This window comes from Mustelus asterias, chromosome 2 (assembly GCF_964213995.1).
Source record: "Mustelus asterias chromosome 2, sMusAst1.hap1.1, whole genome shotgun sequence".
NCBI lineage: Eukaryota > Metazoa > Chordata > Chondrichthyes > Carcharhiniformes > Triakidae > Mustelus > Mustelus asterias.
Window position 1 is genome coordinate 74,392,091 of NC_135802.1, and position 27,730 is coordinate 74,419,820.

General features: G+C 41.7%; 1 protein-coding gene across 1 annotated transcript in view; it reads right to left on the bottom strand.

The window, feature by feature from the left end:
* The window catches only part of LOC144509030 (uncharacterized), a 70,928-nt gene that overhangs the window by 13,301 nt on the left and 29,897 nt on the right, over positions 1-27,730 (bottom strand). Inside the window, exons 8-13 of the mRNA XM_078237292.1 lie at positions 20,738-20,804; positions 19,943-20,086; positions 17,647-18,226; positions 12,348-12,375; positions 7,672-7,707; positions 6,938-7,009 (exon numbers count right to left, since the gene is read on the bottom strand). Coding sequence (XP_078093418.1) covers positions 6,938-7,009; positions 7,672-7,707; positions 12,348-12,375; positions 17,647-18,226; positions 19,943-20,086; positions 20,738-20,804 — 927 coding nt within the window. The remainder of the gene's footprint in view (positions 1-6,937; positions 7,010-7,671; positions 7,708-12,347; positions 12,376-17,646; positions 18,227-19,942; positions 20,087-20,737; positions 20,805-27,730) is intronic.

The window sequence follows — 27,730 nt, forward strand, 5'->3', positions numbered from 1 at the left end:
CGGCGATTTTCCGTTGTCGTGTGTCTTGAAGGCTGCCTTGGAGAACGCTTACCCGAAGATCAGAGGCTGAATGCCCTTGACAGGAAGGGAACACTCCTGCCTGGTGATTGTCGAGCGGTGTCCATTCATCCGTTGTTGTAGCGTCTGCACAGTCTCGCCGATGTACCATGCCTCGGGACATCCTTTCCTGCATCGTATCAGGTAGACAACGTTGGCCAAGTTGCAAGAGTATGTACCGTGTACCTGGTGGATGGTGTTCTCACATGAGATGATGGCATCTGTGTCGATGATCAGGCACATCCTGCAAAGGTTGCTGTGGCAGGGTTGTGTGATGTCATAGTCACTGTTCTCCTGAAGGCTGGGTAGTTTGCTGCGTACAATGGTCTGCTTGAGGTTGCGCGGTTGTTTGAAGGCAAGTAGTGGGGGTGTGGGGATGGCCCGAGCAAGATATTAGTCTTCATCGATGACATGTTGAAGGCTCTGAAGATGATGTCTTAGCTTCTCCGCTCCGGGGAAGTACTGGACGATGAAGGGTACTCTGTCCGCCGTATCCCACGTTTATCTTCTGAGGAGATCGGTGCAGCTTTTCGCACGTCAGAACTGTCGCTCGATGAGTCAAGCGCCATATCCTGTTCTTACGAGGGCGTCTTTTAGTGTCTGTAGGTGTCTATTGCGTTCCTCCTCATCCGAGCAGATCCTGTGTATACGAAGGGCTTGTTTGTAGGGGATGGCTTCTTTAACGTGTTTGGGATGGAAGCTGGAGAAGTGGAGCACCGTGAGGTTATCCATGGGCTTGCGGTACAGTGAAGTGCTGAAGTGACCATCCTTGATGAAGATGGGCGTGTCCAAGAATGTAACAGATTCTGGAGAGTAATCCATGGCGAGTCTGATGGTGGGATGAAACTTGTCGATGTCATCATGTAATTATTTCAGTAATTGCTCACCATGAATCCAAAGGAAGAAAATGTCATCGATGTATCTAGTCTATAGCATCGGTTGAAGGTCCAATGAACAAACAAAGAACAAAACAGCACAGGAACAGGCCCTTCGGCCCTCCAAGCCCGCGCCGCTCCCTGGTCCAAACTAGACCATTCTTTTGTATTCCTCCATTCCCACTCCGTTCATATGGCTGTCTTAAACGTTCCCAGTGTGTCCGCCGCCACCACCTTGCCTGGCAGCGCATTCCAGGCCCCCACCACCCTCTGTGTAAAATGTGTCCTTCTGATATCTGTGTTAAACCTCCCCCCCTTCACCTTGAACCTATGACCCCTCGTGAACGTCACCACCGACCTGGGGAAAAGATTCCCACCGTTCACCCTATCTATGCCTTTCATAATTTTATACACCTCTATTAAGTCTCCCCTCATCCTCCGTCTTTCCAGGGAGAACAACCCCAGTTTACCCAATCTCTCCTCATAACTAAGCCCCTCCATACCAGGCAACATCCTGGTAAACCTCCTCTGTACTCTCTCCAAAGCCTCCACGTCCTTCTGGTAGTGAAGAGGTCCCTTGTTGGAACCTGTGCATGAAGATGTTGGCATATTGAGGTGCGAATTTGGTCCCCATGGCTGTCCTGTGTGTCTGGATGAAGAACTGGTTGTTGAAGGTGAAGACATTGTGGTCCAGGATGAAGTGGATGAGTTATAGAATTGCGTCTGGAGATTGGCAGTTGTCGGTGTTGAGTACTGAGGCAGTTGCAGCAATGCCGTTGTCGTGGGGGATGCTGGTGTAGAGTGCCGAGAAATCCATTGCGACGAGGAGTGTTCCTGGTTCAACTGCTCCACAGGTGCTGAGTTTCTGTAAGAAGTCCATAGTGTCGCGACAGAAGCTGGGGGGTTCCTTGTACGATAGGTTTCAGGATGCCTTTGACATAGCCAGAGAGGTTCTCACACAGGGTCCCATTGCCTGATATGATGGGACAGCTGGGTGTGTTGGCCTTGTGTATCTTCGGGAGGCAGTAGAGATCTCCAATGTGGGGAGTACATGGAATGAGAGCACGGAGGGTGCTCTGAAGGTCCGGATCAAAGGTCATGATCAGTCTGTTGAGTTGGCGGGTGTGTTCTTTGGTCGGATCTGCGGGTAACTGTCTGTAGTTTTCCTCATTGTTCAGTTGTCAGTACACTTTTTTGCAGTAATCTGTTCTGTTCAATATGATGGTGGCCCCTCCTTTGTCAGCTAGTTTGACTGCGCAACCTCAAACAGACCATTGTTTGCAGCAAACTACTCAGCCTTCAGGAGAACAGTGACCACGACACCACACAACCCTACCACAGCAACCTCTGCAAGACGTGCCAGATCATCGACATGGATGCCATCAGCTCACGTGAGAACACCATCCACCAGGTACATAGTACATACTCTTCCGACTCGGCCAATGTTGTCCACCTGATATGCTGCGGGAAAGAATGTCCCAAGGCATGGTACATCGGCAAGACCATGCAGACACTATGACAACAGATGAATGGACATCGCTCGACAATCACCAGGCAGGAGTGTTCCCTTCCTGTCGGGGAACGCTTCAGCAGTCAAGGGCATTCAGCCTCCAAGCGTTCTCCAAGGCGGCCTTCAAGTTTTACAACAACGCAGAATCGCCGAGAGAAACTGATAGCCAAGTTCCGCACACGAGGACAGCCTCAACCGGGATCTTGGGTTCATGTCACACTACCTGTAACCATTTGGCCTGGGCTTGCAAAATCTTACTAATTGTCCTGGCTTGAGACAATTTACACCTCTTCAACATGTGCTTAACCTTCTCTCCACTTGCATTGTCTGCGCCTGTAAAGACTTGATTACCCGTAAAGACTCACATTCCAATCATTATCTTGCAATTTAGTCTGTCTATATATGCCCTGCTTGTGAAACCAACTCTCCACTCACCTGATGAAGGGGCAGTGCTCTGAAAGCGTGCTACCAAATAAACCTGTTGGACTTTAACCTGGTGTTGAGACTTCTTATTGTGCCTACTCCTGTCCAACGCCGGCATCTCCACATCATACTTTACTTCATTTATAAACCAACACATGAAAGTCCCACAAACTGCCCAGTTTTAAATTCCACTCTACAGTATATCTCTCAAATTCTGTACCCCTAAGAACGCAAGTTTTCCTTTATGACACCAATAAAATATCGCAGGGTTTTCTTAAGCTGGTCTCACTGGAACCCTTAAAATCCTACTTGGTCTTATTATTCTCTGCTAAAACTGCTCACTATTCCAACCTGAAATGCAAAGGTAACCTGCAGCCTCTTTTCTCAACCTCAGACTACTTTCTTAAGGCTCTCTCCCTGAACCATAAATAGTAAACTTCAAGAAACAAGTGCGAGGAGTTCATAGACTTTGCACTAAGATTGAGGGAATCTGATCAGTTGTCACCACCACACCCTCCCTTCCACGAGCCCACCTGACCAAGCCTTAACATTTCCCCTTTCACTGGCCTGGAATTCGGATCTTTCATGTGTTTCTTTCCTGTCTCCCATCATGCCGTCTCTGAGCTCACTTTGGGACTCGCCTGCTACTCTCTCGTTTGTATTTCTACCAAACAATGACCTCATCATTAGTAGGAACCCAACTGCTTTTTAAAAATGTTATTTAATGGGAGGTAGCTGTCACTGGCTCGGCCAGAATTTTTATTGCCCACCCTGAATTGCCTTTGAAGTGGTGGTGAGCTGACCTCTTGAACCACTGCAGTACGTGCGGTGTTGGAACACTCACAGTGCTATTAAGAGGAGGTAGTTCCAGGATTTTGACCTATTGACCGTGAAGGAACAGTGATATTGTTCTGAATCAATATGGCGCGTGGCTTGGATGGAAACCTGCAGGTGTTGTGTTCCCATACATCTGCTGCCCTTGTCCTTCTAGGTGGCAAGGGTCACTGATATAGAGAGTCCTGTCAAAGGAGCCCTGATGAGTTGCTGCAGCTAATCTTGGAGATAATCACTGTGCATCAATGGCAGAGGTAATGAATATTGAAGGTGATGGATGGGGTGCTAATCAAGCAGCTTTATCCTGAACAGTATTGTGCTTCTTGAGTGTTGTTGAAGCTGCACTCATCCAGGCAAGCGGAATATTCCACCACACTCCTGACTTGTGCCTTGCAGATGGTGCACAAGCTTTGGGGAGTTTTGCAGTGCCTTGTATATGTTGGACAGGCTTTGGAGAGCCTGGTGGTGAGTTACTCACATGATTCCTTGCTGCTGACCTGTAGCTACAGTATTTATATGGCTGGCACAGTTCAGTTTCTGATCAACAGTAACCCCCCAGGATATTGACAGTGGGGGATACAATATTGGTAATGCACTGAATCTCAAGGGAAGATGGTTGGATTCTTTGTTAGAGAGGGTCATTCCCCCGACTTGTATGGCACAAATAATGCTTGCCACTTATCAGCCCAAGCCTGATTGTTATTCAGGTCTTGCGTAATATGGACACAGGTTGCTTCAGTACCTGAATCGTCGTGAATGGTGTCGAACATTTCGCTGTGCAATCATCAGCGAACATTCCCACTTATAATGCAGGGAAGGTTATTGATGAAGCAGGCGAAGATTGCTGAGCCTTGGACATGACCCCGAGGAACTCCTGCAGCGATGTCCTGGAACTGAGCTTACTGACCACCAACAACCACAAACATCTTCTGTGCTAGGTATTACTCCAATTAGTGGAGACATTTCCTCAATTCCAACTGACAATTTTGCCTGGGTTGCTTGATGCCACTATCAAATGCTGCAACAATGTCAAGGGCTCTCACTTCACCTGTCGAGTTCAGCTCTTTTTTTGAAGCTTGGACTAAAGCTATAATGAGGTCAGGAGCTGGGTGTCCCCAGTGGAACCCAAACTGAGCATCAGTGAGGTTATTGCTGAATAAGCGCCATTTGATCACACTGTCGACGACACCTTCCATCTCCTTGCTGCTAATCAATAGTGAACTGACGGGGTGGTAATTGGCCAGGGTGGATTTGCGTTGCCTCCTGAGAACAGGACGCACACCAGAGTAGTTTTCCACATTGTTAAGCAGATGCCAGTTTTGTAGCTATACTGGAACAGTTTGGCTAAGCTAGTTATGGAGTACAAGTCTTCAGCACTATTGCAGAACATTGTTCGGGGTTTTGCAGTATCCAGTGCTTTTGACCATTTTTTGATATCACGGAGTGAATTGAATGGGCTGAAAACTGACATCTGAGATACTGGGGGCTACAGGAAGAAGCAGAGATGGATCATTCACTCTGCACTTCTATCTGAAGACTGTTGCAAATGCTACAGCCTTGTCTTTTGCGCTGATGTGCTGGGCTCTTCGATCATTGAAGATGGGGACACTTGTGGAGCCTCTTCCTCCAGTTAGAGGTTAATTGTTCACCACCATTCACGACTAATATGGCAGGACTGCAGAGTTTAGATGTCCACACATCCACTTCATTCTTCCACTTAGAACAACTGGAGGGTAATCATACCGTGACAACTTAAATTTGCTTAAGGCCATATTCAACAAATGGCTACAAGGATTATAGTTTCCTGTCTGAAAATGTCTCAGTTTCCAACTTTCATCTTTAGGTAATAATTTTCTGCTACCACATTCTAGTCTAGGAAGCCAGCTAGTAAAGGATAAACTGGAGCCAATGTTTATTCACTGATACAAGCATATATTTAGAGTTACACATTACAAACATTAACTATGTCTAATGGCCTAAGTGAATCCCCAGTTGGTACCCATGACCTGCACACATTTAGACACAATAGACAATTAACCTCTATGCACCATGATAATGATCTGCTCATTAACAAGATTCAGACATGATTCATCACGAATCCAGGCAGACTTCTCTTTGGTCAGTTCAACCAAGTGCTCGGTCGCTCTTCTGACTGTAGATTCGAATAACTTCCCCACAGCTGATATTAACTTGATAACCTGCAGTTTACTCATTCTCCCTCTCCAACTTCATAAATAATGGCGATGCACTTGCAATTTTCCACTTTTTTTTAACACTCTGGTGCAGAAATCACCAAATCCTAGAGATTTGAATACCTCAAGTCCCATTATTGTCTCAATCATCACTTTCCCCCATTAATATTAAATCCACTAATTTCCGCGGCTCTCAATACTCAAAAGTTAAGGAAGATTTGAATGACAAACATATAAATTTTCATTGTTTTATATTTTCAGACAGGGCCAGCAGTGAAGTTATCTATTTTCAAAAGGTTGGCGCTAATTTACTCATAGCTTCATCATTTAAATTACCTGACCATTATACAAGTCCTAACAAACAATGAACAAGATTAAACTTCATACACCTGCAATATTTTTAAAAATTCCTTCATGGGATGCAGGTGACACAGACAAGACCATAAAAATAGAAACAGTTGTGGGCCAGCGTTCGAGCCTCCTCTGACATTTAATAATATCATGATTGATCTAACACTCAAAGTCCACTTTCCTGCCTTCTGTCCATAACTCTTAATTCCCTTACTCATAAGGCCAGCATTTGGTGCCCATCTTTAATTGCCTTTGAACTGCATGGCTTACCTGATCATTTCAGAGTCTAAAAGTTGACACACATTGCCATGGATTGGAATCATGTGCAGGGGCCAGACCGTTTAAAAATAGCAGATTTCCACCCCTAACGCACATCAATGAACCAGATGGGTTTTACGACAATGTCATGGCTACCATTACTGCGGCAAGCTTTCAATTTCAGATTTATTAACTGATTTAAATTCCTCTAGCTGCCACTGTGGAGTTTGAACCCGTGTTGTGTTCCCAGAGCATTAGCCTAGATTTCTGGAATACTCAACCAGTGACACTGCCTCACTGTTACCCTTTCATATAGTATAGTACATTAGCACAACATTGTTGAAAAGTTCAAATTTGGAATTAGGTAACACAAGTTAGCTTAAGCTCCTCAATGCATTACACCACACTGATGACACGCAAAATGAATTCAGACGTACCAAATATTCATAGAGTTTCTTTCTTTTCAGATCAATCGCATCAGGGAAATTTTGTGGTCTGGGACGATCACTCTGATGAAAAAAAAAATTATAGCTTTGAACAAAAGCGTCATGAATCAAGTATTCATATGCAGGTACATTTAATTTCTATCAATTTGTAAGATCATCATATATGAAAAGTAGATTTGGCAAGACAGCAAGCCTGAACCTCAATACTGAAAAAACGGGAGTTATGGTTTGTTGTCCTATGGTCATAAGTCTTATGGTCTTATGGTCCTATACCTTTATATTAAACAGCCCCATGAACTTCCCTCATAACAATAAGGATCAACTGGAGTATTGCGTGCAGTTCTGGTCACCACATTGCAGGAAGGACGTAATTGCTCTGGAGTGTGCACAGAGAAGGCTTACAAGAAGTTGCCAGGTTGCAGCTAGAAGGACAGATTGGATTGATTAGGGTTATTTTCCTTGGAACAAAAGTGGCTGAGGGGTGACTTGATTGAGGTGTACAAAATTATAAGGGTAAGAGATAAGAATGCACAGGGTAAAACAGTTTCCCTTGGCAGAGAATTCTACATTAAAGTCCAACAGGTTTATTTGGTAGCACAAGCCACAAGCTTTCAGAGCGCTGCTCCTTCATCACCTGATGAAGGATCAGCGCTCTGAAAGCTTGTGCTATCAAATAAACCTGTTGGACTTTAACCTGGTGTTGTAAGATTTTTTACTGTGCTTACCCCAGTCCAACGCCGGTATCTCCACACCAGAGAATTCTAGAACCAGGGAACATAAATTCAAGATAAGTGACCGAAGATGTAGAGAGGACAGAATTTTTTTTATGCAGAGGATAGTGGGTGTCTGGAATTCGCTGCCTGAGTTGGTGGTGGGGGAAAAAGACCCTAAACTCTTTAAAAAGTACCTGGATCTGCACAACTAAGACGGTAAAAATGACCTCCTTCTGTGCTGTAACGTTTCTATGGTTCTAACTATTATATTTGTATTTTTCATTTCAGTTAAATGCATTCCCTTACAGAGTAGCATATTCCATTCTTAGAAAAAGTGAAACTAATAGTTTTCTCTCAATATGGCTGCTGCTTTTACAATGCTGTAATAAGTCATACTAATACAAGAGTATAAATGCTTATAAAAGAATGTATTAGAGGTGCTGTCACTATGACAGTGAAAAGCTATGAAACGAGAGCAACATCAAGGAAGTACTAAGTTTATCAGAATGCATTTTCAAAACTGAGAAATAAAAAAAAATTGTCCCCAAGAGTTCTTGCTACAAGCACTAAATACTTAATGAGCAAGTGTTTATTTTCCAGCAGATAAAATTAACAGTTACATACAGAAATTGTAATTGATTTCTTCAGGTGCTGACTGAACACTAGCTGCAAATTGAAATAGAACAGGAGATTTTGTTTAATGTCAACCTTGTTCAATGGACCAACTTATCTTATGAACTACCTTTGGTTGAAATCAAGGTTGAGAGACGATCATACCTGATCATGACCAAAACAGCTGGTCTCTTCGTGACATAGGCTATGCACCTCAGATTTAGTGCTTTCAGGGAGGCATTACATATATTTGGCAGAGAGAACCAAGATGAAGCAAAGAGGATAAATATGTTGCATAGAGGACAGAGACACAAACATCATTAGAATAAAGAGGAAGATTTAGACAGGGAAGAAATGCAAAGTAGACTGAGCCACATGTACATAAATGCATGGAGTATGACAAATAAGGCTGAAGAATTCAGGCTCAGTTTGCCAAATGTATTGATGTGACCACAGCAACAACAAAGACTTCACTCAACAAGAATAGGAACATGAAACTTAAATTGTGCGGTTCCAATATGTTCAATAGGGGAGAGAATGATATTGATATCAATATTGATCAAAGATACTTGTACAGCAAGAGATAATGTCCTCTTGGATTCAAGAATTGTTTTAATTTTGTTAAAGGAGAAAATGAAGAAGTGGGTGTATAACAGGTCAAACTTCGTTTGGAAGGTGGGGAATTGACAGCAAACTGCCAGCATTCGCATCATTACCGCTATGAAACTAACCTCAACTTCAGGACAGCGGGCATGCGCGGATTAGCATGGAAGTCCTGAGGTTGTGGTCTGCTACCCAGGATTCTGACAGGTGGGGTTGTGATCTTTCCCAGATAGGGCTATCACTGAAATCAAATATTCTTCAATTTCATTCCCCTCACAAAAGCATTTGAAACTTCCTTAAAACGTAACACCATGTTCAAAAGTAACTATGTTTTTAAACTGTTATATGGCATTAATAAAATTTGATGGGACAACAAAGATTCCCCTGAAAATAGTTTTATGATGGTGGAGTGCTGTTAAATAAAAAAAGTTAGCTGACTCAAGCCAAGTTCTACCTCTTTTTTAAAAAATATTTCTTCAGAATAATTGAACTTCTACCTTCCCATGAGTATGCCGCAATCTTTTAATTTGTTCAATGTAACATTGATTTTTGAAGGTTTTTCATTTTAGTGCTTTTAGCTTCCTCTTTTAAGGGTGGGGAGTTGTAGGAAATTCCTAAAATCTCAGTGGCTGTCAAGACAGTCTGATGGCATTTGAGAGCACAGTAAATATTGAGAATGGTCAGCAAATAACACAGTAATCAGTTACAGCAGCTCTACAAGGTACTAGAGCTGAAATTCTCATCAGAAAGAGATCATTGGACAAGGCTTACTTCAGGTCAGTGGCTGTGTCCTTGCTTTACAACTGACCACAAAATCTAGCCCAATATAAGCTACCAAAATTTGTGGGAAGATGGCTGAGCAAGTCTGAAAGCAAATTTCACAAAGATGCCAAAATAACATCACATTGTGGGGAAGTTCAATTATTTCAATGTGGAATGAAGGAGAAGGGATGGGAAGGGAGAAAAAAAAGTGTAAAGAGAAAAGTGGAAGTATAGGACGGGGCATAGAGTATAAAAGTTGGGGTCTGATGTTGCAGATGTATAGAACGTTGGTTCGGCCGCATTTGGAATACTGCGTCCAGTTCTGGTCGCCACACTACCAGAAGGACGTGGAGGCTTTGGAGAGAGTACAGAGGAGGTTTACCAGGATGTTGCCTGGTATGGAGGGGCTTGGTTATGAGGAGAGATTGGGGAAACTGGGGTTGTTCTCCTTGGAAAGACGGAGGATGAGGGGAGACTTAATAGAGGTGTATAAATTTATGAAAGGCATAGATAGGGTGAACGGTGGGAAGCTTTTCCCCGGGTCGGTGGTGACGTTCACGAGGGGTCATAGGTTCAAGGTGAAGGGGGGGAGGTTTAACACAGATATCAGAAGGACATATTTCACACAGAGGATCGTGGGGGCCTGGAATGTGTTGCCGGGCAAGGTGGTGGAGGCGGACACACTGGGAACATTTAAGACTTATCTAGACAGCTATATGAACGGAGTGGGAATGGAGGGATACAAAAGAGTGATCTAGTTTGGACCAGGGAGCGGCGCGGGCTAATTGTTCCTGGTTTCTCGTTTCAAGGCTTCATTCTACGATCATCTTGCTGGTGCCAGTACAGAGTGAGACTGCGGATAGTTGGGAACCTGTCTCGGGGGCAGGGGATTCATATGGTGTTCGTGGAAGTGGAAATGACTAGGGTTGGGAAGCATTTTCCGATCGGGGCCATTGTGATCTCCTGGACTCGTTTCGATCGCCTCAGGGGGTCGGAGAGGAATTTCCCAGATTTTTTTTTCCCCATATTGGCCCTGGGGTTTTTCACTCTGGGTTTTCGCCTCTCCCTGGAGATCACATGGTCTGGAATGGGGGGGTGGGGGTAAGTTAATAGGTTGTAATGAACAAAGCATCGTAGCTGTGAGGGACAGCTCGGTGGATAGGATATTGGTATGTAGATAGGCTGGAAAATTGGGCGGGGATCCTGGATTCAGGATTCAATCCTGGACCGGGGAGCGGCGCGGGCTTGGAGGGCCGAAGGGCCTGTTCCTGTGCTGTATTGTTCTTTGTTCTTTGTTAACTCCTGAAATTTGCACAAGAACTTCTTTATCAGCATATTTCCAGCTCAACAAGAAATGGGGAATGAAGTGAGGCAGGTGGAGTTATGTTTCAGTTGCAGCACATTTGGAAACAGGAATCACAATGTCATTAGGTTTAGAGTACGTAGTTATGGAAACGGATTGTGAACTGCTAAAGGTTAAGTAACTCAACTGGAAAAGGGACAGACAGATATGACAATAAACAGGCAGATAAGATAATACTGGAACAGATTAAACAGTGTGAGAAGAGGAAAGTAAGAACATTTTTATGTTGCTGGAGGCAGTTTCAAAAAATGTGAATAAGACAAAGTTTAAACATGTCGTTAACAACGAGATGGATAGTAGGAGACTTCCGTAAATTCAAAAGCCGCAGGACTTAGAGGAGTAGATAATTTAGCCCCCAATAGAGCCTGCTCTGCCATTCAGTAAGATCACAGCTGATCTGTTTGTGGTCTCAACTCCACTTTCCTGTCTGCACCCTGCATAAATAACCCTCGACTCCCTTTTCAAATCACTTAGCCTCTCATGGCAAATTAAGTTTAATGCAAAGATGTATGAAGGGGTATATTTGGTAGGTAGTTTTAGGAATTGCAATATAACCAACATTGTAACATTTTAAAGAGATGCATAAACAGAAAGGCCTTGAAGAGTACATATACACATTTTGGAAGCTGGCATGAAAAGTAAAAGATTGTTAAACTAACATGTGGAATCCTAGCTCTTAGAAAAATTGAGTATAAAAGTAAGGAGGCTGTGCTGAATAGTTATGATGTGGAGATGCCAGCGTTGGACTGGGGTAGACAGTAAGAAGTCTAACAACACCAGGTTAAAGTCCAATAAACCTGTTGGACTTTAACCTGGTGTTGTTAGACTTCTTACTGAATAGTTATACCAGGTTAAGAATTGTGTGTCGAGGTTAGAGCATCACATGATAGGAAGGACGTCAAAGGTTTGAGAGAGCGCAAAGGACAAGAATGGTGCCTTTGATCAGAGTAGGGGAGTTTTAATCGAAGTGTTCAGAATTAAAAGAGTTTTTAATAGAGCTGATAATTGGCAAAAGAACCAGGGGGAATTTTCAAAGAGGTAAATTACACAGCAAGTTATAATGATCTGCAATGCACTGGCTGAAAGGCTGGCAGAAGCAGATTCACTGGAAACTTTCCAAAAGTGCTTGACTATATTTTTGAAAAATAAAAACTTCAGAGCTATGGAGAAGTGGAGGGAGGTGGCATTAACTGGATAGCTTTCTAAAAGAGCCAGCACATGATGGGATGAATGGTTTCATTCTGTGCCATATGATTCTATGAAGAGTCCTATTTGAAAAAAAATGCAAACGATTCCCCCAAATTCTTAAAAGTTGGCAACTGTTAGTTCCACTGATACCGTGACTTACCTTTGGCTCTGTCCAATGATCAGGCTTCCTGCAGCACAAAAATTAGACGTTTAGCATATTTAATATATTTGAAACATTTCAGTAATTTTGGCACAAAATGAACAGAGCATGAAGAATGTGAAAAATGCTGAAGGGCAGAAAGCAAGAAAAATAGCTCAGTATGAGAGATGTTTGAATACAAATAATAAAACTGGTTGAACATTGTTTAAGGACTGTATTTAATACAAAAAGGTCAATTTAGGATAGAAAAGTTTAGAAACAGAACACTATTTGACCCAACTCGCCAACACCTTTTACAACTAACTTCACCCCATATTCTCCCACACTGCTAAATGTCTACCTCCAGAAACAAAGCAGTCTTCTATTTTTAGAATTGCGAATATTAAACACACCATCATCTTAACTGCAAAAAGAATTAGCAATCATTTCAATAGTCTGCTGAAGAATGTTTTGAACGATTTTTGTCAGCCTTGTAAACAGAATACTAACAAATCACCAGTTCTCTGCAGTAATGCTCATTTTGTGTCACTTAATAGTAGAGTATTGGTCGAAGATGTTAATCAGTTCAAGGGCAGGAAATAGTTTAGTAAGAACAACAAATTAATTTGCACATCCCAATTACTCGTGTTGATTTACAGTATTGGAACCAGATTATTTAATTTTTTCCGGTGTACTATCAACTTTAGTTTTGAAAGCAGAAACAGCATTAATAACAATTCAAATTTTTAAAACAATGTTCAGTTTTGTACTGCATTTTGAACATTTGAATTTTTTGGAAAGTTCTAGCCTTCTTTGAACTTAAGTGGTTCCAATATCCTATGAGGAAACAAAATATAGAATTCAACAGTGTACAGGAGTTGACACTGCACATCTATTTTAAAATCAGACAGTTCTATACTTAACAGTTCATTGAAAAGGGTCAAGTTCAATACAGATGTTTAAAAGTTTCAATGGTAATTGGTAAATAAGATCATAGAATCATAGAAACCCTACAGTGCAGAAGGAGGCCATTCGGCCCATCGAGTCTGCACCGACCACAATCCCACCCAGGCCCTACCCCCACATATTTTACCCGCTAATCCCTCTAACCTACGCATCCCAGGACTCTAAGGGGCAATTTTTTTTTTTTTAATCTAGCCAATCAACCTAACCCGCACATCTTTGGACTGTGGGAGGAAACCGGAGCACCCGGAGGAAACCCACGCAGACACGAGGAGAATGTGCAAACTCCACACAGACAGTGACCCGAGCCGGGAATCGAACCCTGGACCCTGGAGCTGTGAAGCAGCAGTGCTAACCACTGTGCTACCGTGCCGCCCAAGATGGCTCTGGATTTCAAAGCATTGTCTTCATCTGGACAACACCTTTCTTACAATTGCAACACGATACCAGCTAGATGCAACTGCTCAATTGAACCCACAAGTCAGTCTGAAATACATTTCCATTGAGAACACAAGCACCATCCTTAACAGCTTAAGACCAACTACTATGTTGGAGGTCCTCTGCAGCACCTTCATATGGGTTACAAGAACATTTTCCCCAAGGTATAGTGACAAGGACAAGACACATTAGACCAGGTTAGAATTAACTAGTGCCTTGTACATCCTCTCAAACTTCATATACTTATACTATTCCTCTAGTAACATAATGCAACCATCATTTCAACTGTACTAATGGTATCTATGACAACTTCAATGGAGTGACAGCTCAAAATGGTCATGAAAGACAAACATGACAACTGTGTACTAAAACGGAAATTTGATGCAGAGGGAGAAGCGGGTGCTTATTTCTTTTAAAACCTCCAATCCATGTAGAAGCTTAAAGTAGGTATGACTGTCTTTAAAGAAATAAAGTACGGTCTACAATAAAATGGCAAATCTACGATAGATCAATGGGCAAAAATAGCACAGACCCTGGGCAAAGAGGAAACATGCAAAGAACAGCAAGAGTGACAACACCAATAGCAAAAGATACAAAAATGGAACACGAAATAAAATTCAAACGGCATCAAAATAAAGGAAAACTTTTTTTTAAAAAAGCAATTAGAAAGAATGGACGGGCAGCAGAAGCAATCTGGACCTCTTGAAAACTAATAACAGTGATGTTACCAATGAAAATGTGGAAATGGCAAACTTGTGGAATAACTATTTCATATTAGTATCTAGTATAGAGGAAGAGATCAACATTTCAGAAATCATAAGGAAACTATTATTGAATCATAGTCAGGGACCCAGCAGATCAACTAATCAAGAATCCAGTACTGGAGAAATAAATGACACCGAAGGACAACAAATCCCCCAAAAATAGATAGCTTCCATCTCAGGTTTTTAAAAATAGTAGACATTGCAGATGCCCCAATGATAATCTTTCAAAACTCTCTTAATTTGGGAACCATTCCTTAAGTTTGAAAAATTGTGCAAGTTACTCTTTTTAAGAAAAGTGAGGGAAACAAAGGAATTATACACAAGTTTGCCAAAACATCAGGCGTCAGGAAACTTCGAAAATTTTCAACACATCAGGGTCAGCATCCATTTGTAAATCATGACTGATAAACCTTTTGGAATACATCAAAAGAAGCAACTAAAGTTGTGGCCACGGAATGTGTTAGGGTTATCCTTATGAATAATATTCTGATAAAGGTGAGGTGATTCATTTTGGTAGGACTAATTTAAATGTGGATTACAGGGTCAAATGTAGGATTCTGAAGACTGTGGAGGAACAGAGAGATCTTGGGGTCCATATCCACAGATCTCTAAAGGTTGCCAGTCAAGTGGATAGAGCTGTGAAGAAGGCCTATAGTGTGTTAGCTTTTATTAACAGGGGGTTGGAGTTTAACAGCCGTGGGGTTATGCTGCAACTGTACAGGACCTTGGTGAGACCACATTTGGAATATTGTGTGCAGTTCTGGTCACCTCACTATCAGAAGGATGTGGAAGTGCTGGAAAGAGTGCAGAGGAGATTTACCAGGATGCTGCCTGGTTTGGAGGGTAGGTCTTATGAGGAACGGTTGAGGGAGCTAGGGCTGTTCTCTCTGGAGCGGAGGAGGCTGAGGGGAGACTTAATAGAGGTTTATAAAACGATGAAGGGGATAGATAGAGTGAACGTTCAAAGACTATTTCCTCGGGTGGATGGAGCTATTACAAGGGGGCATAACTAATAGGGTTCATGGTGGGAGATATAGGAAGGATATCAGAGGTAGGTTCTTTACGCAGAGAGTGGTTGGCGGGTGGAATGGACTGCCTGCAGTGATAGTGGAGTCAGACACTTTAGGAACATTTAAGCGGTTATTGGATAGGCACATGGAGCACACCAGGATGATAGGGAGTGGGATAGCTTGATCTTGGTTTCAGATAAAGCTCGGCACAACATCGTGGGCCGAAGGGCCTGTTCTGTGCTGTACTGTTCTATGTTCTATGACTTCCAGAAGACATTGAGAGATTTTCTCAAGATACTGTTAGCTAAAGTTGAAGCTCATGGAATTGAAGGCAAATTATTGGGCTGGTGAGGAAATGGGCTGAGAGATAATGCTTGAATTGACATAATGTGGCTAATGGCATCCCCAGCAAACTGTGTTGGGGGCCTCAATTATTCACAGCATAATATAGTGACTTAGACAAAAGCAAAATACTGCAGATGCTGGAATCTGAAACAAAAACTGAAAATGCTGGAAAATCTCAGCAGGTCTGATTGCATCTGCGGGGAGAGAATAGAACTAACGTTTCGAGTCTAGATGACCCTTCAGAGCTCTGCCGAGCAGGAGATAGAATTATAAAGACAGATAAAAATTCTGTGAATAGGCAAAACTGTGGCGAATAGGAGGTCATCTGTTTTGGAGCTAAATGATAGAAAAGGATGCTTGAAAGAAAGACTCAGAGTCTTAAGGGCCCCTGTAGACAGATCATTAAAATGTTGTGAACCTGTACGGAAATAATGATGAGGAGATTGGGAATGCTGGCCTTTTCGCTAGAGGACTGGAACACAAGGGGACAGAAGTCACGTTTCACCTAGACAAAGTCCTGATTAAGCCGCATCGGAAGCATTGTGAGTAATTCCGGACACCACATCTCAGGCAGATATGCTGGCTGGGATGGCACCGTAAATTTATCATAATGATGCCTGGTCTCCAAGGAATAAGCTACCAAGAGAAATTGAACTAACTAGAGGTGTATCCTTTCAAATGTGGACAGCTAAGGAACAATTTTATCAAAGTCTTAAGATAAAGATGAATAGATAGGAAGAAACTGTTTTGCAGGTTGGGAAATCTAAGTCTAGGGGGTATAGGTGCGATCCTAGCGGCCTGCCACACCAGACAATCAACAAGGAGAGCCAAGAAGATTGCAGGCGAGCATCCCAGATCTGTTTTGCCAGCGAGATTGGCTTCGCACCCTTAACGTAAAAGACAACTTATCTGTTCCCGCACAGCATCTTCCGGTCTCTTGGAATCCTCCCCACTCGCCAGCGAAACGGGTGTGGTGGGTTGGGGGGCATTCCATGGGCAGTGCCCAGTTGAGCACCACAAGTGTGCCAGGGGACTGATGCAGGCAACCTGTATTAGTGTAGGGGGGAGAACATGTCACTGATGATTCAATTCACTGGGAAACCAGGGTGCTTTGCACAATGGCGTACAAGCAGTCTGCAGTTGGTTTCGCCAGTTTACTTAGCCCCCTCCCTACCAGTGCAAATTTCCCTGCTGTTAGAAAACCTGAGTGTGGGATGATTGCAGTGCCAAACTCACCCCAAAAACAACCCGGTGTGCAACACTCCTGTTATCAGATCTTTTGGACACTTAGAATGTTTTTGGAAAGATCACCCCCATAGTTTAAAAATTAGCAGATTTCTCAGGAGTAAAATTAGGAAACATCTCTTTACACAAAGTGCAGTAGAAATTTGGAACTCTTTCACTAATGGCAATTGATGCTAGGTCAACTGATCATTTTAAAAAGAATTCTACATTTTTGTTACCAAAGAGATACAGGGTAAAGGCTGGTATATGAATTCAAGTCACAGATCAGCCCTGCCGGACCTCAAGGAATTAAACAGGCAATTCTTGCTCCATGTTATCTCATAATAAAATGGCCATTTGAGTTTTGCAATTTGTGAGCTGCAAGATTTCGAAATTTAAATTGCCTTTGTACTGCTACGGTAATTCAATTAATGCTCAGGTCTTCCTGAAATTGCCTAGAACGATATGATAAACAAAAAGACACACAATACTTAGAAACATTAAGTTTGTGATACATTGAAACCAGTTCATCTGGTCCTTTTTTTAAAAAAAGAAATATTTCTGATAGAAACCAACCCAATCTGTTCTCTTGCCCTATATTCATCTTCATTTTGTTTTCTGTCATGCCTTCTCCAATCTGCACCTCTATTGTCATCTACGTACTGTAGCAGATCATCTTTTCTTATATCTGAATACCTATCTGAACGCCTGATATCATTTTCAGGTTCCTCGTGGTGGACTTTTCTCCAATCAGGATATCCAGCTGAATCTTGTACACGAACTCCATATGGCCCCCCTTGTTGATCAGAGTAATGTTCATAAATTACAGTGGATTTTTCACATGGTTCTTTGTTATCTCTTTTCCAATCACTATATCCACTTGAAATACTTTCTCTGTATTGTGTTCTGCTGTCTTTCCTTGGGTCTGCATATCTGTCCATTGCTCCAACACACTCTTCGTATGGGTCTTTACTGTCTTTCCTCCAGTCAGAATAAGTATCAGTGGTTCTGACATCAGCTCTATATTGTCCTTCTTCATTCCTCGGAGCTGAATACATCATCTCGTTGGTCAGAGATTGCTCTCGTGTGTTCATTATGCCTTCCATCAAATCCTGTTCGAGTTTAGAGGGATTTCTGCCCCATTCTTGCTGCCAACCTAAGGAAAAAACAAATCAGTCAATAATATGAATAAAATGAGAACTTTATACAATATAGTTATTATTACCATATTAAAATCGGTTAATGCATTATGTTAATCAAACTATTTTTAAGAGATTTTTATAAATATATTGACTTTTGAAGTTCAGTACATACCCATTAAAAAATGTTGCAGATAGCCGAACAAAAAGTGCCTTCAGGAAAATTACAACCTTTAAAACATCTCTTATTTTATCTTTGTGTACTTGATTGAGTTTCTTTTAACTTCTGATTCCCCTTTGTTGCAAGACATGAGTATTTCCCAATACATCATGAATGTCCAAGAATTTGAAGCATTACGGACAGACTGATCGTTAAACATGCCTCAAACCCAAATTAAGAAAAGGAGGGAAGAATAAAATTAAATTTGGTTGTCCATTCCTAACTGCTATGCATACATGCAGGGGAATAAACCAGATGACTACGGGTCAGAGTGAAGATAGAATGGGAGGAGGCCATCAACATCTACACGGGCCAGTATGCCGGTCTAACATCCAGTCTTGCGTGAGCTACAATTTCAGAAATCATAGAATCCCTACAGTGCAGTAGGAGGCCATTCGGCCCATTGAGTCTGTACTGACCACAATCCCACCTAGGCCCTATTCCTATAACCCCTCATATTTACCCTGCTAATCCCCCTGACAGCAGGGTTAACTTATCATGGCCAATCAACCTAACCCACACATCTTTGGATTGTGGGAGGAAACCGGAGAACCTGGAGGAAAGCCACACAGACACGGGGAGAACGTGCAAACTCCATACAAGCAGTGACCTGGAATTGAACCTGGGTCCTGGCACTGTGAGGCATCAGTGCTAACCACTGTGCCGCCCACGCCTGTGGCTAAATATTGAGAAAAATCAAAGGATGCCCCAATGTCATCCTCCAATTTCCAATTCCATCTCTTTTTTATGGGCGGCATGGTGACACAGTGGTTAGCACTGCTGCCTCAAAGTGCCAGGGACCCAGGTTCGATTCCCGGCTTGGGTCACTGTGTGGAATTTGCACGTTCTCCCTGTCTGCGTGCGTTTCCTCCGAGTGCTCCGGTTTCCTCCTACAGTCCAAAGATGTGCAGGTTAGGTGATCTGGCCATGCTAAATTCTCCCTCAGTGTACCTGAACAGGTGCTGGAGTGTGGCGACTTCATTGCAGCGTGAATGTAAGCCTACTTGTGACTAATAAATAAACTTTACTTTGCATTCATGGTCTTAGATTGAAGTTAATTGTTCACAAGCTTGGTGGCCTATTCAACCCAAGCTAAGCTTCTGATCCCATCATGAAGACCACAACATCTACTTTTGTAATAATGCCTAGATTTCTGCCCCTGCGCCAGCTCAGCCTTACTGAAACCCTAATGTACGCACTTGTCACTTCCAGACTCGCAATGCTCTTCAGATCCTCCTTGTAGCCCCTTTACTTAACTTTAATATATTTTTAATTCCTGTAATAAATGCTGTCCTTCATATCTAAAAGCCACAATAAACTTACATTTCAGCAGGGAAACCTTGGTTGCTGTAGAACAGCTTCAAATGATTTTTTAAAAAAATCTCTTTGAAAGAACAGAAATGACATGTACCCAAAGAGAACAAGCATTCCATAAAAACCCGGTGCTCATTAAGAACTGAACTAAACTGTGTTTTCTTCCATATTTAAAATGATACCAGTGAATAAAATATACCTTTGGATCCATATTCTTGGTAAGAATGGTGTGCATAGTTTTGTGAATCCATTCCCTCTTGCATGCTTCCACCCTCATTCATTCTAACATCTGATGAGTTAAATTGTGGATACAGAGGCTGGGGAGGATTTCCAACTTGGCCAGCTGAAACAAAACGTGTTAAGATTGCTTACTATTGCTGCATTGTGTAAAGAATTAAAGGGTTTTCACAAAAAAACCCAAAATGTTATATATAATTAATTGCATGCTGTTAACTAGATTTGCATTTGAAAACAAATATTAAATTTTTGATCAAATCAATTTCCATATGAATAAGAAAATGTTAGAACCAAAGAAATCAAGTCTGACCTTTTTCCTGGGTTCCTTTTACAAAGGAATTAAAGAATGGATTAAAAGTGAAGTGTTTTTCAGCACAAAATGGCACCTGTTATATCACAAGTTATATTTATACAGTTCGCATTTCATGAAATAGTTAGTTGCTCAATATGTTTTTAATACCATTAAAGCAACAAATTGATCACTTCATCAAAAAATAATAGGAATCAAGTCTGCAGCAGATTCCTGCAAGTAAACACTGCTCTGTTTGTATCTTACTAACGCAAGATTTTGTTAAAAAATAAATCACAAAACATCAAATCATGCAGAATTAAACCTGAAAGCAGCTGTTCAATTCTTTTGGGATATTTGAGCGTCCCAACTTAATTCACCAAATTACCAGTATAAATACACTTAAAATCTTTCATACCAACTGTTTGGATTTGGAAAATAACAAGCGATAAGGTTATGTATACATACGGTTGTTTGGAAGTGGAACCCTTTTGACTACACCAATTGTACTGGGCGGATCTTGTCCTCTGATAATCTATAATTCATAAATATTTATGAACATCACTGAATTACAGAAAACAAGAGAGTTAGCCTATTACATGTTCTCTTTCCCATTCTATATTGTTTGTACATGCTGCAATTGGCTTTAAAAAAAATGCTACAGTAAAATCTTTTATCATTCATTCTGCAGTTGCAACACTCAGACTGACTTTTGTTTCGAAAAATACTTCCATGCGCTAGCAAAACTAAACTACAAAGCAAATCAGAATTATATTTATAATTTTAAAAAGCAGTACCTGATTGATCACAGAAATCCACTTTTGCCAATTGAAATACGTAAAGGATATTTGCATGTGCATAATAAATTTCCAGTGGTATATCCTCATCCACTAAAAAAACCTTTTAGTACCTAGCAGCTCTTAATTTCAAAAATTATAGCAATAAAATTACAAAATATACTTTGAGGACATCAGGTTAACATTTTAATAATACAGCCCATCAATTCATTGTGTGCAGTAATAGCTGGGCAAGAATGATGATCAGAAGTCAACGCGAGAGCTTTCATTGTAAACAGGAATTCCCACCAGAGTAGAAAATGAAACAATTAGAAAATATGTGAAGGCTGGAACAAATAACAACCAAGCTTACTGAGCTCACACAAGAAATAGAAGCAGGAGTAGGCCACCAGGCCCATCAAGCCTGCACCATTAAATATGATCATGGCTGATATTTGTCAGCCTCCACTCCTCTGTGCCATTTTCCCATAGGTCTCTACTTCTTGATCTATCAAATATTTATCCACCTCCACTTTAAATACTTCCAATGATCCAGCTTCCACCACCCTTGGGGCAGAGAATTCCAAAGATTCACCACCCTCTGCGAGAACATAAGAAATAGGAGCAGGAGTAGGCCACCTGGCCCTTCGAGCCTGCCCCGCCATTCAACAAGATCATGGCTGATCTGAAGCGAATCAGTTCCACTTACCCGCCTGCTCCCCATATCCCCTAATTCCCTTATCGATCAGAAAACTATCTACCCGTGATTTAAACATATTCAACGAGGAAGCCTCCACCACTTCAATGGGCAGAGAATTCCAGAGATTCACTACCCTCTGAGAGAAGAAGTTCCCCCTCAACTCTGTTCTGAACCGGCCCCCCCTTATTTTGAGGCTGTGCCCTCTAGTTCTGGTTTCCCTTCTAAGTGGAAAGAATCTCTCCACCTCTACCCTATCCAGCCCCTTCATTATCTTATATGTCTCTATAAGATCACCCCTCATCCTTCTAAACTCCAACGAGTACAGACCCAATCTGTTTAATCTCTCCTCATAAGCTACACCCCTCATCTCCGGTATCAACCTGGTGAACCTTCTCTGCACTCCCTCCAAGGCCAATATATCCTTTTGCAAATAAGGGGACCAAAACTGCACACAGTACTCCAGTTGCGGCCTCACCAGTGCCTTGTACAGTTGCAGCAAGACCTCCCTGCTTTTATATTCTATCCCCCTCGCGATAAAGGCCAACATTCCATTTGCCTTCTTGATCACCTGCTGCACCTGCAGACTGAGTTTTTGCGATTCGTGCACAAGGACTCCCAGGTCCCTCTGCACAGTCGCACGATGTAATTTTTCTCCATTTAAATAATATTCCAATTTACTATTATTTCTTCCAAAGTGGATAACCTCACATTTGCTAACGTTATATTCCATCTGCCAGATCCTCGCCCACTCACTCAGACTATCCAAATCTCTCTGCAGACTTTCCGCGTCCTCCACGCAATTCGCTTTCCCACTCACCTTCGTGTCATCAGCAAACTTGAATACCCTACATTCAGTCCCCATCTCCAGATCATCTATGTAAATGGTAAACAATTGAGGCCCCAGCACCGATCCCTGCGGCACGCCACTGGTCACCAACTGCCAATCAGAAAAGCACCCATTTATCCCAACTCTCTGCTTCCTGTTAGATAGCCAATCCCCAATCCACGCCAACACCTTACCCCTAACTCCGTGTACCCCAATCTTCTGCAGCAACCTTTTGTGAGGCACCTTATCGAACGCCTTCTGGAAATCTAAAAACACCACATCCACCGGTTCCCCTCTGTCAACCGCACTAGTGACATCTTCATAAAAGTCCAGTAGATTCGTCAAACACGACTTTCCCTTCATGAATCCATGCTGCGTCTGCTTGATCGAACCATTCTTATTCAGGTGCTCTGTTATTTCCTCTTTAATAATGGACTCTAGCATCTTCCCAACTACGGACGTTAAGCTAACCGGCCTGTAGTTACCCGCCTTTTGTCTACTTCCTTTTTTAAACAGCGGCGTAACAGTAGCTGTTTTCCAGTCAGCCGGCACTACCCCAGAGTCCAGCGAATTTTGGTAAATTACTACTAACGCATCTGCTATTACCTCAGCCATTTCTTTCAGTACCCTGGGATGCATTCCATCCGGGCCCGGGGACTTGTCTACCTTCAGTCCTATTAGTCTACCAAGCACCACCTCCTTAGTAACAGTAATTGTATTAAGGACCTCCCCTCCCACCAACTCTCGATCTCTAATATTCGGCAAACTATTTGTGTCTTCCACCTTGAAGACCGACACAAAGAACTTATTTAAAGTCTCAGCCATTTCCTCGTTTTCCACTATTAAATCCCCCCTCTCATCTTCCAAGGGTCCAACATTCACTCTAGCCACTCTATTCCTTTTTATATACTTGTAAAAACTTTTACTATCATTTTTTATATTTTGAGCTAGTTTAGTTTCATAATCTATCTTTCCTTTCCGAATCACTTTCTTTCGCGAGAAGGGATTTCTACACACCTCAGCTTTAAATGACCAGCCCGTTATCTTTTAGCTACATCCCCTTGTTCAAGACTCTCCCACTAGTGAAAACATCTCACCACCTGTCCTGACAAGCCCCCTCAGGATCTTATGTTTGAATAATGTCACCCCTCACTCTTCTAAACTCCAAGGAATACAAACCCAGACTACTTAGTCTCCCTTGATAGGACATCATCATCCCAGGAATTAACCTGGTGAATCTTCTTTGGACTGCCTCCAAAGTTACTATATCCCTTTTTAGGCAAGGGGACCAAAACCGTATGCAGCATTCCAGGCGAGGCTTCACCAACACCTTGTACAGCTGCAACAAAACCTCCCTATTTTTAAACTCCAACCTCTTTGCAATAAAGGCCAAAATGCTGTTTGCCTTCTTAACTACTTGTTGGACCTGCTAGCTTTTTCTGATTCATGCACTAGAACACCTGGATCCCTCTTACTTCACTCACCTGCAGTCTCTCTCCATTTAGATAATAATCTGCCTTCTGATTCCTCCTATTTAAGTGCATGACCTCACACTTCCCCAGATTAAACTCCATTTGCCAGGTTTTCACTCAGTCACCCAATCTATCTATATCCCATTGCAGAGTCACAATTTCCTCATCACAACATGCCCTTCCACCCATTTCCACATCGTCAAATTTCTAAACTTTACATTCTGTTCCTTTCTCTGGGCCATTAATGTAAACAGTGAACAATTGCGGGCCAAGAACTGATCCCTGCAGTACTCCACCAGTTACATCTTTCCACTCTGAAAAGGGCCCATTTACACCAACTCTGTTTTTTCTATGTGACAGCCAATTTTCAATTCATGGTAACACACTTCCTCCAATTCCATGGGCCTTTACTTTATGCACCAACCTCTTATGCGGCACCCTGTCAAATGCCTTTTGGAAATCTAAATATACTACATCTACAGGTTCCTCTCTATCTACTCTCCCTGTTACATCCTCAAAATATTTGAGCAAAGTTGTCAAATATGATTGATCTTTCATAAAACCATGTTGACTAGGTTTGATTATATATAGCTTTCTTAAATGATTAGCTATTTCCTCTTTGATAATTGACTCCAGCGTCTTGCTAATAATTGATGTTAAACTAACTGGCCTAGGTGTGAAAGGCAGGCACTTAAAGTAAATATGGCCAAGTCGAATCTACTTTAAGCAGAAAAGATATGGGTAAAAATCTGAATTAAGAGATAGAGGGTCTGTTGCGTTCAATTGTTAAAATTTCAAAGGGAAGTAAAAAGGGTTTACAACTTGATAAAGATCAAAAATAAATACAGCAAAGTTATTCCATTTTATTTACCCAAAAGTGATAGTAATAGGGAAAACATAAAAGATTTTTATATTCTGGGAATGATAAATTTCAAAGAAGGACAAGAACAATGGAATAAACATGAAGGAAAATAAAACACTGTGCTGAGACAGAACTGAGAGGAAGCTGAACTGTAGCCAACCCAGAAAAGTATGTTTTTTTTTCAAAAAGCAAGTTTTTTTTTTAAAAAATCGCAACAGCAGAGCACCTTGGTTACAGCAACAGTCGGTTTGCCTTGTGGTAATATTATTGAAATGTTTACTAGATTAAGTATATTAAAAGATTGTTGCCTATTTGTGAGTCTAACCAGTAGGAAATCATTTTGGGGGTACGTTCTGAAAAACTAATTTCAACTGTGCAAGTGTAATCGTCTTTTTTTGTTAATGCATGTTTTAATTTAATATTTCAAATCTCCCAAAAGTGTTACAAGGATCTGCAGCTTCAGCATACGCATCTTCGTATGGTAAAAATACGAAAAAGAAAAAAAAGTTGTGATAGCTTGACAAATTTCCCTTTGGGATTTGGCTTTGCATGGCACTTACCTTCTGCCAGTTCATAACAGCATTGGTAACAAAATAGATTGTCATCGCAAATAGAAATAAATATCTGTGATCTGATAGACATTACAGGGATATGATTTGAATATTCAGGGCGACATGATATTTAGAAAAGGCAGAAAGTTAGGAAGATGTAGGAGAGTGCCTCTCATTATTCAAGGATGATGTTAGTATGCCAGTGAGGGTTGGCTATAGTTATTACGATCAAGATATAGAATCAGATTTAGTAGTAATAAGAAATAGCAAACGTAACAAGTCATTGGTGGGAATAGCTTATAGCTCCCCTAATGCTAACTACACTATCGGATGCAGTATACAGGAATAGATAATGGGGGACTTGAGAAAGGTACAGTGATAATCATGGGTATTTTAATCAACATATAGATTGAACAAATCATATTGGCAAAGGTAGCATGGAAGATAAATTCACTAGTGCGCTTTCAACACAGTTTCTTAGAGAAGCATGTTCAAGAGCAGTGGTCTCCAAATAGTTGATTGCGATCAACAGGTGGAACCTGGAGTCTCAAAGAGTCATTGGCTGCCAAACTACTGCCGAAAACGTGCAGACTCAGGCTTCTCGTGATGACGAGCAAATCAGCTCGGACTGCTGAAATGTGCCAAAAAAAAACACACAGAACTCCAGCTTCTTGTGTAAAAGAGGTAATTTGGAACGACCTCACAAGACAATGCATGCAAAATTTCAAGAACATTTCTCTTTAAATAGTGCCAACCAGACAAAGTAAGTTGGAGAGTTAAAGGGAACATTGCAAGCTCAGTCACTTTTCTAAACTTGTGGCTAAAGACAACGCTTCGCTTTAGTCACCTGCTGGCAAAACATAAGAAACTGTTCACCGATGGTGAAGTTATCAAGGAGGCTATGATGATTGCTGACGACACCTTCTTCAAAGACTTTAAAAACAAAGTTGAAATTATGACAGACATCAAGAGCATGCCACTTGGTGCTTGCTCCCAGAGAACTCCCAATGTTCAAGTTACCAAGCCTATCTCATGATTCTTTAGGCACCATAAGCCGATAGGTGCATACATAACATTAAGATCCTGAGGGATCTTGACATGGTGAATGTGCAAATGATGTTTCCTCTTCTGGGAAAATCTAGAACTAAGGGTCACAGTTTAAAAATGAGTAACTCATTTAAGACAGAAATTAGATTTTTTTTCTTTTGAGTGTCATGACTCTTTGGAACTCTCTTTCTCAGAAGTTAAAGTAAAGTTTATTTATTCGTTACAAGTAGGCTTACATTAACACTGCAATTAGGTTACCAGGTCCCTGGCGCTGTGAGGCAGCAGTGCTAACCACGATGCCACCATGTTGCCCCAAGCAGTGGAAGCAGAGTTTTTGAATATTTAATACAGAGCTTGGTAGATTCTTGAATAACAAGAAGGTGAAAGATCATCAGAAGTAGGTAGGAACATGAAGTGGGGGTAACGCTGCAGCAGCCTTGAAGGGCAAGCCTACTCCTGCTCCTAATTCGTATGTTCAAACATAATTAAAAGGCAAATGGTATATTGGCCTTCATCACAAGGGGATTCAAGTACAGGGGTAAAGGTATGCTTCAATAGTATAAAGCCATGGTGAGATCATACCTGGTATATTGTGTGCAGTTTTGGTCTCCTTATCCAGGAAGGATATACTTGCTGGAGAGGGAATGCAAATGAGCTTCACCAGACTAGTTCCTGGGATGGTGGCGCTGTCTAGGAGAGATTGAGGAAACTGGGCGTGTATTTCCTAGAGCAGTAGGGGGCAACCTGCAGCCCAGGGACCACATGTAGCCCATCTAGGTTCTGAATGTGGCCCACAAGACATTTTGTTGGCCATTGCCCACATGCAGGGTTGCCACGTCCCACTGTAGGACTGAATTGATTTGCATATAAAGCAAGGGCAAGTGAAGTGAGGTGCATGCTGATTGCACACAACTTTGACTGAAAGAGCCATGCGCTGCCTCTGCACTCTAAGTATACATTTGACAAAAGTGTAAATATGACAAAGGGTCATCCAGACTTAAAAAGTTAGTTCTGTTCCCTCTCCACAGACATTGTCAAACCTGCTGAGATTTCCCAGCATTTTGTTTTTGTTCCAAATATCAGCATCCGCAGTAATTTCTTTTATTTCATGTAAATATTTATTTTGTTTTTACCATTTGAAGTTGATGATAGTTCCATTAATATATAAATGACTAAACATTTGAGTTATTAAATATCCAGCAAGTATTAAACGTATTGTCATTCATG